General features: G+C 37.5%; 1 protein-coding gene across 1 annotated transcript in view; it reads right to left on the bottom strand.

The window, feature by feature from the left end:
• GALNT11 (polypeptide N-acetylgalactosaminyltransferase 11) overlaps positions 1–11,062 on the bottom strand; it is a 114,311-nt gene extending 103,249 nt beyond the window's left edge. The window contains exons 1-3 of the mRNA XM_053715667.1: positions 10,930–11,062; positions 10,354–10,686; positions 6,372–6,495 (exon numbers count right to left, since the gene is read on the bottom strand). Coding sequence (XP_053571642.1) covers positions 6,372–6,495; positions 10,354–10,648 — 419 coding nt within the window. The 5' untranslated portion in view covers positions 10,649–10,686; positions 10,930–11,062. The remainder of the gene's footprint in view (positions 1–6,371; positions 6,496–10,353; positions 10,687–10,929) is intronic.
• Between the last annotated feature and the right edge of the window lie 1,604 nt (positions 11,063–12,666).

The following is a 12,666-nucleotide window of genomic DNA, read 5'->3' as shown; positions in this document are numbered from 1 at the left end:
GTCTGCAGAAGCTCATTCCCTGGGACAGGTGATCCTGGGTTAGCCACCAACAGAGTGAGTCTCTGGTCTTCTGATCTACTTGAATCACTGGAGACAAGTCTGTATAGTCCCCATTCCACTGTTTCAGCATGCACAGTTGTAATGGTCTTAGATGAATTCGCGCAAAAGGAACTATGTCCATTGCTGCAACCATCAACCCTACTACTTCCATGCACTGAGCTATGGAAGGTCGTGGAACAGAGTGAAGAACTTGACAAGCGTTTAGAAGTTTTGACTTTCTGACATCTGTCAGGAAAATCTTCATTTCTAAAGAATCTATTATTGTCCCCAAGAAAGGAACTCTTGTCGATGAAGACAGGGAACTTTTTTCTATGTTCACCTTCCACCCGTGAGATCTGAGAAAGGCCAGAACGATGTCTGTGTGAGCCTTTGACTTTGAAAGAGACGACGCTTGTATCAGAATGTAGTCCAAGTAAGGTGCCACTGCAATGCCCCTTGGTCTTAGAACCGCTAGAAGGGACCCGAGCACCTTTGTGAAAATCCTTGGAGCAGTGGCTAGCCCGAATGGGAGAGCCACAAACTGGTAACGTTTGTCCAGAAAGGCGAACCTTAGGAACTGATGATGATCTTTGTGGATAGGAATATGTAGATACGCATCCTTTAGATCCACGGTAGTCATAAATTGACCCTCCTGGATTGTAGGTAAAATCGTTCGAATAGTTTCCATTTTGAACGATGGCACTCTGAGAAATTTGTTTAGAATCTTTAAATCCAGAATTGGTCTGAAGGTTCCCTCTTTTTTGGGAACTACAAACAGATTTGAGTAAAACCCCAGTCCTTGTTCCACAGTTGGAACTGGGTGTATCACTCCCATTTTTAACAGGTCTTCTACACAATGTAAGAATGCCTGTCTCTTTATTTGGTTTGAAGATAAGTGAGACATGTGGAACCTTCCCCTTGGGGGTAGTTCCTTGAATTCAAGAAGATAACCCTGAGAAACTATTTCTAGTGCCCAGGGATCCTGAACATCTCTTGCCCAAGCCTGAGCGAAGAGAGAGAGTCTGCCCCCTACTAGATCCGGTCCCGGATCGGGGGCTACTCCTTCATGCTGTTTTGGTAGCAGCAGCAGGCTTCTTGGCCTGCTTACCCTTGTTCCAGCCTTGCATCGGTTTCCAAGCTGGTTTGGTTTGCGAAGCATTACCCTCTTGTCTAGAGGCTGCAGAGTTGGAGGCCGGTCCGTTCCTGAAATTGCGAAAGGAACGAAAATTAGACTTATTCTTGGCCTTGAAAGGCCTATCTTGTGGGAGGGCATGGCCCTTACCCCCAGTGATGTCTGAGATAATCTCTTTCAATTCTGGCCCAAAAAGGGTTTTACCCTTGAAAGGGATATTAAGCAATTTTGTCTTGGAAGATACATCCGCTGACCAAGACTTTAGCCAGAGCGCTCTGCGCGCCACAATTGCAAACCCTGAATTTTTCGCCGCTAATCTAGCCAACTGCAAAGCGGCATCTAAAATAAAGGAATTAGCTAACTTAAGTGCGTGAATTCTGTCCATAACCTCCTCATACGGAGTCTCTCTACTGAGCGACTTTTCTAGTTCCTCGAACCAGAATCACGCTGCTGTAGTGACAGGAATAATGCACGAAATAGGTTGCAGGAGGTAACCTTGCTGTACAAAAATCTTTTTAAGCAAACCCTCCAATTTTTTATCCATAGGATCTTTGAAAGCACAATTATCCTCGATAGGAATAGTAGTGCACTTGGCTAGTGTAGAAACTGCCCCCTCGACCTTAGGGACTGTCTGCCATAAGTCCTTTCTGGGGTCGACCATAGGAAATAATTTCTTAAATATAGGAGGGGGGACAAAAGGTATGCCGGGCTTCTCCCACTCCTTATTCACTATGTCCGCTACCCGCTTGGGTATAGGAAAAGCGTTGGGGTGCACCGGAACCTCTAGGAACTTGTCCATCTTGCACAATTTTTCTGGAATGACCAGGTTGTCACAATCATCCAGAGTAGATAGCACCTCCTTAAGCAGTGCGCAGAGATGCTCTAATTTAAATTTAAATGTCACAACATCAGGTTCTGCCTGTTGAGAAATTCTACCTGAATCAGAAATTTCCCCATCTGACAAAACCTCGCTCATGGCCACTTCAGATTGGTGTGAGGGTATGACAGAGCAATTATCATCAGCGCCCTCCTGCTCTACAGTGTTTAAAACAGAGCAATCGCGCTTTCTCTGAAATGCAGGCATCTTGGATAAAATATTTGCTATGGAGTTATCCATTACTGCCGTCAATTGTTGCATAGTAACAAGCATTGGCGCACTAGAAGTACTAGGGTTCTCCTGCGTGGGCAAAACTGGTGTAGACACAGAAGGAGATGATGTAGAACTATGTCTACTCCCTTCATCTGATGAATCATCTTGGGCAACTTTACTATCTGTGGCAGTACTGTCCTTACTTTGTTTGGACGCTATGGCACAATTATCACACATATTTGAAAGGGGAGACACATTGGCTTCCATACATACAGAACATAGTCTATCTGAAGGCACAGACATGTTAAACAGGCTTAAACTTGTCAATAAAGTACAAAAACCGTTTTAAAACAAAAACGTTACTGTCTCTTTAAATTTTAAACAGGGCACACTTTTTTACTGAATATGTGAAAACTATGAAGGAATTGTTCCATTTTAACCAAATTTTCACCACCGTGTCTTAAAGCATTCAAAGCATTGCACCCCAAATTTCAGACCTTTAACCCTTAAAATGAGGAAACCGGAGCCGTTTACAGTTTTAACCCCTCTACAGTCTCAGCTCCAGCCTTTGCTGCGACTTTACCAAACCCAGGGGGGTATACGATACCAAATGAAGCCTTCTAGGAACTTTTTCAACTACTTCCAGACCCACACACATGCAGCTGCATGTACTGCTCTCAAAAGTAACTGCGCAGTAATGGCGCGAAAATGAGGCTCTGCCTACTACAGAGAAGGCCCTTCCTGACTGGGAAGGTGTCTAAACCAGTGCCTGACGTAAAAAAACGTTCCCCAAAGATATAAAGTGTGAATTTCAACATCAAACTGTATAAAATGCCCAAATAAAGCAATCGATCTAGCCCATAAAAGTGTCTACCAGTTTTATAGCCCATATTAAGCCCTTTATTCTGTTTGAGACTAAGAAAATGGCTTACCGGTCCCCATGAGGGGAAAATGACAGCCTTCCAGCATTACACAGTCTTGTTAGAAATATGGCTAGTCATACCTTAAGCAGAAAAGTCTGCCAACTGTTCCCCCCAACTGAAGTTATCTCATCTCAACAGTCCTGTGTGGGAACAGAAAACGATTTTAGTTAATGCTGCTAAAATCATACTCCTCTCACAAACAGAACTCTTCATCCTTTTCTGTTTCAGAGTAAATAGTACATACCAGCACTATTTTAAAATAACAAACTCTTGATAGTAGAAAAAAAAAACTACAACTAAACACCACATACTCTTCACCATCTCCGTGGAGATGCTGCTTGTTCAGCGGCAAAGAGAATGACTGGGGTGGGCGGAGCCTAGGAGGGACTATATGGACAGCTTTTGCTGTGCTCTTTGCCATTTCCTGTTGGGGAAGAGAATATTCCCACAAGTTATGGATGACGCCGTGGACCGGACACACCAATGTTGGAGAAAAGATTCTAGATTTTAAAAGGATACTAAATCCATTTTTTTTTCTTTAATAAATTCAGATAGAACAGCAATTTTAAGCAACATTCTATTTTACTCATATTATCAATTTTTCTTCATTTTCTTGATATCTTTATTTGAAAACCAGGAATGTAGAGCTTAGGAGTGGGACCATTTTTGGTTCAGCACCTGGGTAATGGTTGCTGATTGGTGGCTAAATGTAGCCACCAATCAGCAAGCGCTACCCAGGTGCTGAACCAAAAAAGGGTCGGTTCCTAAGCTTTACATTCCTGCTTTTCAAATAAAGACAGGAAAAGAACATAGAAAATTAAATAATAGGAGTAAATTAGAAAGTTACTTAAAAATGTGGGTTTAGTATCCCTTTAAGCATCAGTGTAGGGCTTAAATGAACATGTACATAGGAGTAGGTATGTTTGAAGGAACAGTAAACAACTTGTAACTACAAGACATTCCGGTTGTCTTGTTATGGAATAACATATTAGCCAAGTCTAAATGATTTTTTAAACAAACATATTGTTTTTAATTAGCCAAAATCCACCCACCACTTGCCTTATTTGGAGGAACCAATCTGGACTTCAATCTGCAGACAACAAGGCTAGTCAATGTCATATTGTTAGTATGAAGTGCATTGTTTTGCAGTTGTTATGCAGCAGGGTTAGCCTTGAGAAAGAAGGAAGGTGCTTTTTCAATTCTGAGAATTTGAAAAGCCACAAATGTCATAGTTAATTTGCATGAAAAAGGGTCAAAATAAGTAATAAAAGTATATTGTTGCTTTACTATGTATAATTAAATATTTTACTGTGCTTAAAGTGAAGGTAAACTTTGATGAATGAAAGCCCATTTTTTAAAAATACTATTAAAAACAGGGGCACTTTCATTCATCAAAGTTTACATAGCAGCTGTTTTGATTAAAAACGTACCTCTCTTCTTTGCACAGCCAGAGCAGCTTCCCCCTCCTGGAAATCCTCTCTTCACACGTCAGCAATGACTAATCTGGCTTCCTCCAATCACAGCATGGCCTCAGGCAATGACTACCCTGGGGGGAAAGCCGTGATTGGAGGAAGCCGGATTAGTCATTGCTGACGTATAAATAGAGGATTTCCAAGAGGGGGAAGCTGCTTTGGCTGTAAAAAGAAGAGAGGTACGTTTTTAATCAAAACGGCTGCTTTTTAAACTTTGATGAATGAAAGTGCCCCTGTTTTTAATAGTATTTTTAAAAAAGGGCTTTCATTCATCAAAGTTTACCTTCACTTTTTATCGATTTATTTATATTGTATTTTTATAAATAGATATCTTGCTTATAGTACCTTTTTACAATCACTATACAATAGCAACGTACAAGGAAATAATTCAGGCTACACACTCACTTTATCCTGTTCTGAAGGATTACATGTGGCAATTATATAAAAGATACATAAACGAATGTACAGACCATATGAGCCTAATGGGCTTATATCAGCTACCAGAATCTACATTGCTTAGCTTGCCCATAGAAGTAGATTCTACTTGAAACGTTTCTTTAAAGATATAAGAAACACAAGTGCTTTGGGAAATGGGCTTGCAACAGTAATACAAGATATTTAATGAATATAGCCAAGAGCTACATTTTTAAGAAAAACAAAATCACTAAAATGTTATGTGAATTCTGAGATGTATCCAGCCTAGTATAATTTTATATCATACAAATATGTTTGTATTCCCCCCCCCCCCAATAGATATGTATACTAAGGGGAAGAGTTATCAATTTGCGAGCGGTCATGTAGTTATCCTGTCCGCACCTTATCGCAATTTGTGGGGTGAATGTGTTCCCCATATGTATCATTGCACAAGGGAACACTTGTGCAATACCGCCCCCCCCCCCCCCTACACTCATTGCGTGAGAGAAGGGTTTGCCAATCCCCCCGGTCAAATGAATCCGGGGTGATTTTCATCTGCCAACTCCAGTTTGGCAGAAAGGGTTTATGAAGCTGTGGCTTAAACCGCCTCTTCATAAATATTAGTTGCAGGCTCAAAAGAGCGAGCCTGCAACCGATCTGGGCATTCGCCCTAAGATGTATTTATAGCCCTATCCCGACTTATTTCTGTCATATAGATATAGTTATAAACACACAAATATAGAATACAATATTAATTTATTATCACCCAAAGAACAATACCTTATAGGAAAAAAACTAAATAGTTTGCACAGGATTAATTGACTACACTTGTGGAAAAAAACGCTAAAAATATATTAGGCATGGGCACTCGGCAGCTGCGAGCGGTAGTCGGCTCTTTTCAGAGCCGGCTTTATTCTTGTGAAAGTTCAACACACTAAGGGCTGGATTACAAGTGGAACGCTATCCTTTAACAGCATACCAATTGCTCATACCAAAAATATATCAAGTAATAATAAACCCTTGCCTAAAAACTAGGTTAATTATTTGGCGTTATTTTTAGCAACATAGAAATATGGCTTCTGCACACACTTCTTATATGAAAGCACATATTACATGATCCTCAATCATAAATACATTTACCATCTTTTAAAAGATAGGAAAACATTCCCTCTAAACTGTAACCAGTTACACCTGCTGTTGGAAGGGCTAATATATATATATATATATATAAAAACCATTGAAAGTTAAAGCCATTCTATCTCAATATATTGTTTCCATAGATTAGAAAACAAACAACATACTTAGAATCTCTAGTGTCTGGGATCTCTCGATGATAGCCAAGTCGATTGCTAATTAGCACATTGAAGGCATGTTTCTGATAGCCAACATCACGCACATCTTGATCTTGCTCATTGAAAATCATACCTGAAAAACAACATCAAACAAGAATCAGGTAAACACCTACAAGCAGACACTTAAAGAGACAGTAGAAATACAAAACAATAGTATTCTTGTATATCACAAAAATTAAATAAATAGAAAAAAACAAAATATGTGAATATGTGCACAAAAAGTATATTTTTCTGTATCTTCCTTGAAAAAACCCAAGCATCTATTGGTGAAAGTACGTACGTTTTGACAATCATCGCTTGGCTTTCTCAAGGTTGGTGTAACGTAGTCACCACTCAGCAAGTGCTATCTAGGTGCTGAACCAAAAATGGGCTGGCTCTTAACCTTACAAGAGAATGAAGAAAAAAATGATAAGAGCAAAATTAGAAAGTTGCTTAAAATTGCATGCTCTATCTGAATCATGAAAGATAAAATGCGGGGTTAGTGTCCCTTTAAGCTCTGGAATATGTGGAGTACAGCTCCCCTTTTAATTATCCATAATAGTCTTAAAGAAACTTCACTATTGGTATTTTTCCTTCTTTTTTGGAGGATATTTGAAACACTACAATCAAGATACAGAAAAACTTGGGACACAATTGTATTTATTTGATATCCTTTCTGTGCACTTATTCACAAGTTTTGTTTTTTTACTAAAAGGGACAGTGTGGTGTAAAAAAATGACACACTCTGCGTGTTTGGATATTTATCAGGTGCCAATCCGCAGTCGCACAGGTGCTTCTTAAAGAAACCCAAAATTTGTATTTCATGATTCGGAGAGAGCATGTGATTTTTAACAACTTTCTAATTTACTTCTATTATCAAATTGTCTTCGTTCTCTTGGTATCTTTTGTTTAGAAGTGTGCACGTGTTTGGAACACTATATGGCAGCAGTTTTGCAAGAATGCTATCCATTTGGAAAGCAATAGATGGCAGCACTATTCCCTGCCATGTAGTGCGCCACACACCTAACTAAGTATCTCTTCAACCAAGAATAAAATGGGAAAAAAAGAAAAATGTAATAATAGAAGTAAATTGGGGGGGGGGGGGGAAAGTTTATATTCATACGCTCTGAACCAAATGAAAAACAAGTGGGTTTCATATCCCTTTTAGATAGATAGATAGATAGATAGATAGATAGATAGATAGATAGAATAGATTAAACTTGCACTCACTGGATTTTTAGAAAAGGTGCTTTATTTAGCACAAAAAAAAGTGACGTTTCGGGGATCAATCACCCCTTCATCCCCGAAACGTCACTTTTTTGTGCTAAATAAAGCACCTTTTCTAAAAATCCAGCAAGTACAAGTTTAATCTATTCTGTATCAAACCGTGCCTGCACCCTGGTAGAAGCCTTTTAAGTGAGAGTGCGCTTTCTCTGCTTTATTCTCTGATTGTTTGTTTGAGGATTGGAAGCAGACCCATTGAGAAAGGTGCCAGAGGCGCACCGAAACGTCTGGGGGTATTTGTGCTATGAACACTGTCATTTGTGTACAATAAAGAAACATTTTCTACAAGACCGGTGAGTGCAGCATTATTTTACTCACGTGGAGTGAATACTGGAAACTATATGTATTGTGTATGCAGCACCACGGCAATTGGACTGTGACTGATGGAGTGCACCTTATTTTGAATCTAAATTTATATATATATATATATATATATATATATATATCCTATCAAAATGACTGTACAGCTCTTTGTTTTTTCATTTGTTTTCCCTCTGTGAGAACCTTATCGTTACACCTATTTTTCTTCATTCCTATGATAGCACAAAAACTAATATGGGTATATACGACAAATGTGTCACTAAAAAGCCAAGATAATTAATTCTAACAAAAAACACTATCATAATTTAAGATTCTTTTTCTTACCCCATAACAATATGTGAATGTATAGAATACCAGATACCCCCATATTGCAAGGAAGACTTGCTTGATGTCACTAATTTTTTCCCAACCCACCAAGAACCTTTAGTTAAATAAGTTGCATACATTCCCATGTACATCCATTTATTTATTTTTTAAAAAGAACTTTATATATGTAGAATATAAAAAAATAGTTCCAAATGTAAAAATCTAGGAGCAGTGATGTTTTTTTTCACTGGATTTTTTTATTTATTAATAAACATTTTATGCACATAGCCTTCAATTATATCCATTTTAAGCAATTTTAATACATAATCGTTATAATAATAAATACAAAAAAATGTGTGTCTTTACTTAATATTGTGTGCAAAGAGATTACGATATAGGGCTAGGTTACAAGTGACACGCCAACTGTTGTGCATGAGTGAAAAGGAGTTTATCGTGGCTGTTCGGGTTTTCCACTCATATTACAAGTTGAAAGTAAAAGCGATCACTTGAGCGCAACTGAAGTTAATGCAACCTCTGGTTAACTGTTTTGCGAAACAAAACCAAAAAAGTGTCACAAAACACATCAAAAAATACATTACAAAGTACAGTTAATCTCATACTAACACCATCTAATAAACATTATTTAAAAAATATATTGCACAAAAAAGTTATAAGGGCTCAAAGATAAGAGGTCTTAAAAGGTAGTCAAAAAGGGCTTTAACAATCATACACACGTGTACATATGTATTTATAGAGAATAAACACATAAATATATATATATATATATATGTATATGTGTGTGTGTGTGTGTGTGTGCGCGTGCATTGGAGCCCTTTGTAGTTAGGTAGATAAAAACATGAAATATTAATTTTTAATAAACTGATATATTGTGTATTTAGTGTAAATATTTCACATTCCAATGTTCTGCACATAGCAGAATATGTTCCAAGTATTTTAAATAGATTCCTATACAGATCTGTATATATTTTAAATAGATTCCTATACAGATCTGTGTGTGTGTGTATATATATATATATATATATATATATATATATATATATATATATATATATATATATATATATATATATATATATATATAAAAACCAACATAGCATCAGATATATGTAGAAATATGTATGAATGAATAAATAGACATATTCTGCTATGTGAAGAACATTGGAATGTAAGGTATTCATATTTTCATGTCGGTTTAGCGCACTTGAGAATATGCAATCAGGTTTGCACGCAAGTAGAGTGTTAGCTTTTTTTGGTCCATAGATTTCTATGGGCGAATAGGCTATCATGCGAGAGCGAAAACAGTTTACTTTTAACTTGTAATACAAGCACAACCCGACTAGCGCAAAAAGCTTACTTCTAGCGCAGTTAACACTCGAGCAAGAGTGTTAAATAATGCACCACTTGTAATGTGGCCCATAATTAGGTGATTTAAAAGGGACACAAAACACATTTCTTTCAGGATTCAGATAGAAAATACAATTTTAAACAACTTTACAAACTACTTATCATATTTTCTTGTCATCCTTTGTTAAAAAGCAGGAAGCTAGGCTCAGAAGTGTGCACGTGTGTAGAACTATATGCCAGCAGTTTTGCAACAATTTTATTTATTAGCAAGAACACTAGACGGCAGCTATTTCCTGTCACATAGAGCTCCAGACAGGGCTACCTATCTAGATATCTCTTCAACAAAGAACAAAATAAGAACTAAGCAAATTTGATAATAGAAATAAATTAGAAACGTGTTTAAAATTGTATGCTCTGTTTGAATCCTGGAAGAAAAATGTGGGGTTTCATGTCACTTTAAATACAGGCTTGAAAATTAGTGACTGTCTTGGCAGCTCACTCTTCTACAGGAAACGGTCGGCAATGAATTACAGCTTTTTTTGGCAGCCAAGCAGTTAAGTTTTGCTTCTCGTCCTGAAATAATGAACATAATGCCATAAGATTGTGTCATTCGGTAAGTTCCTATAAAGCTCACATTGTTTGCATTACAAAGCACTGTATAGTGATGCTTGTTTACCCATTTCTGGAGACAAATCTGCTGTATTGGTTTCCTCCAATTCTCCAACATGGTTTCCAACTGCGTTTCCAACATAACCCTTTCTAGATCCATCAGGTCGTCCTGCGGAATCACGAGAAATGCGCGGATAGATTTTTTTAGGGTACGGTTTGTAGGGTTCAAGCCCCTTGACGGACACATGTCTGAAACCTTGGCTTTCTTCACTGAAGTTGAAATAAATAAAGAGCAGAAGTGTCCAGGTCACAGATGTAAAAAGGCACCCATAGCAGAAACAGCGAAGTGCGGCGCTGCCCATGGTACTGCTAGCATTGTTGAAAGTCCATTCTCAATTCCCTGGAGAAATTAAAAAACAGAAATGCAATATTAGATGTTTATATGAGAGCACATTTCAAGTTAACTGTGTCACATTCTGCTGATGTCAATAATGAACGTAAGGTCAGCTTAATACATGACTAGACCAATACAGCATAAATGACAGCATTAAATATTAACCATGACAGCAGATATGTCCCTGAGCCAGCTAAGCCACTGTACAAGCGGTTCAGTGTTACTATAAGATTGGCTACATCATTTTACCTCACCAACCGGCTTATTAACAACTGTGGTTTAACCCGGGCTCCGGCTATGCTGCAACAGAACCGTCTGTCAGCACATACAGGGCTCTCATCGGACACCTCACCTGGGCCCCAACTGAGTGGCTGTGGCTGGTCTGAGGGAAATTTGCCTGTTGACCCGCCCCTTCTGTGACATTACACCATATGACCAATCCAAATAAGCGCTGCCTTATCCACGCCCCTCACGACAATTACAGTCCGGCCCACTTCCGCAACGTACAGGCTAGAGAGGCCTGCGCTGCCTTATGTCAATCATGTAATAGCCACGCCTTTAGGGTGCTGGGCTGCCGAGTAGGCAGCAGTAAACACAAGCCTTTTATTATAATGACGAAGCCATAAATGCAAAAGCAAACACAGCAGCACAGTTATAAGTCAGCTGGATAAATAAAATATAGCTTTGTACTGTGCAGCATTTCGGTTATGGACGGTCCAAATTGTTTATTGTGCTCTGTATGGGAATCTTTCTTTGCACTGAAACATTTTAATGGTAACAGCGCGCTAGTCATAATCATTACTTCTAACATTTTTATGGTACTGAAATTTGCATCAGCTAATCTTTACCATACTTTAGTATTATATACCTGTGTTCCAATAAAAACTAAAATTCAAAATTACAAGATACTTGATTTTCTCACTTTACATAATCTTCCACTTAAAGGGACACTGGAGACAAATTGTAAACTATATCTTAATTTCTGAGAATTATGCAATTAATGATCTAGCTTTATTTATTCAAATGAGTGTTGATTATTTTTTTTATGATTAGATTATTGATTTAAAGGGATATGAAACCCAACAATTTTCTTTTGTGATTCAGAGCATACAATTTAAGAAAAAGTTTCCAATTTACTTCTATTATGATATTTCCTCCGTTCTCATGGTATTCTTTGTTGAAGAGATTCCTAGGTGGTGTCTGGAGCACTTCACGGCAGGAAAATGAATAACATTCTTGCAAAACTGCTGTTATATAGTGCTCAAAACACGTTGATGCTTTTCAACAAAAGATACAAAGACAACAAAGAAAATTAAATAATAGAAGTAAATTAGAAAGTTGTTTAAAGTTGCATGCTCTGTCTGAATCATGAAAGAAAAAATATGGGTTTCATATCCCTTTAATTATGAGCAGTTCATAAATTCAGTTTAGGTATGCACTGTTGGTTTAGCGTTACTTATAATATTGTTATGTGTTTTGAATATTAAAGACACATAAAACATTAGATTAAACTTTTTCAAAGGGGATTTTTAACTAAACAAATACCAAGTACACAAATTTTTTTTGGATTTATTTTTGATTATTCCACCCAAGGATTGCAGTTTTATCATTTGTTGACTGTCCCTTTAATTATATGAAAATTAATTAAAAAGTATACATAAAATTAGATTCTAAAAAGAAAAAAGATATATAAAAAATCTTATGTTAATGCTAGAATATATGTTTCACTCAAATGTGATGTCACCAGCGATGTCATCCATGAAGTCACCGTTTACGCCAATGATAATACTGTCAATTCCTAATGGGGAGAGGGGTGTACGTTTGTAATTTCCCAACTAATACACCTTTGAGTGAAAAATTATACTGTTGATCTAACATATATTTTTGCTCTGTTAAAAAAAAATCCATATTATTATATCTAGTACTACTCCAATGTTTCCCAATCTTTTTTTTTTTTGCTCTGGGGCATTTTAGCACAATTATTAC

The sequence above is a fragment of the Bombina bombina genome, chromosome 5 (assembly GCF_027579735.1).
Source record: "Bombina bombina isolate aBomBom1 chromosome 5, aBomBom1.pri, whole genome shotgun sequence".
Taxonomy (NCBI): Eukaryota; Metazoa; Chordata; class Amphibia; order Anura; family Bombinatoridae; genus Bombina; species Bombina bombina.
The sequence above is the reverse complement of the archived record's forward strand: the minus strand, read 5'-3'. Positions and strand labels throughout refer to the sequence as shown.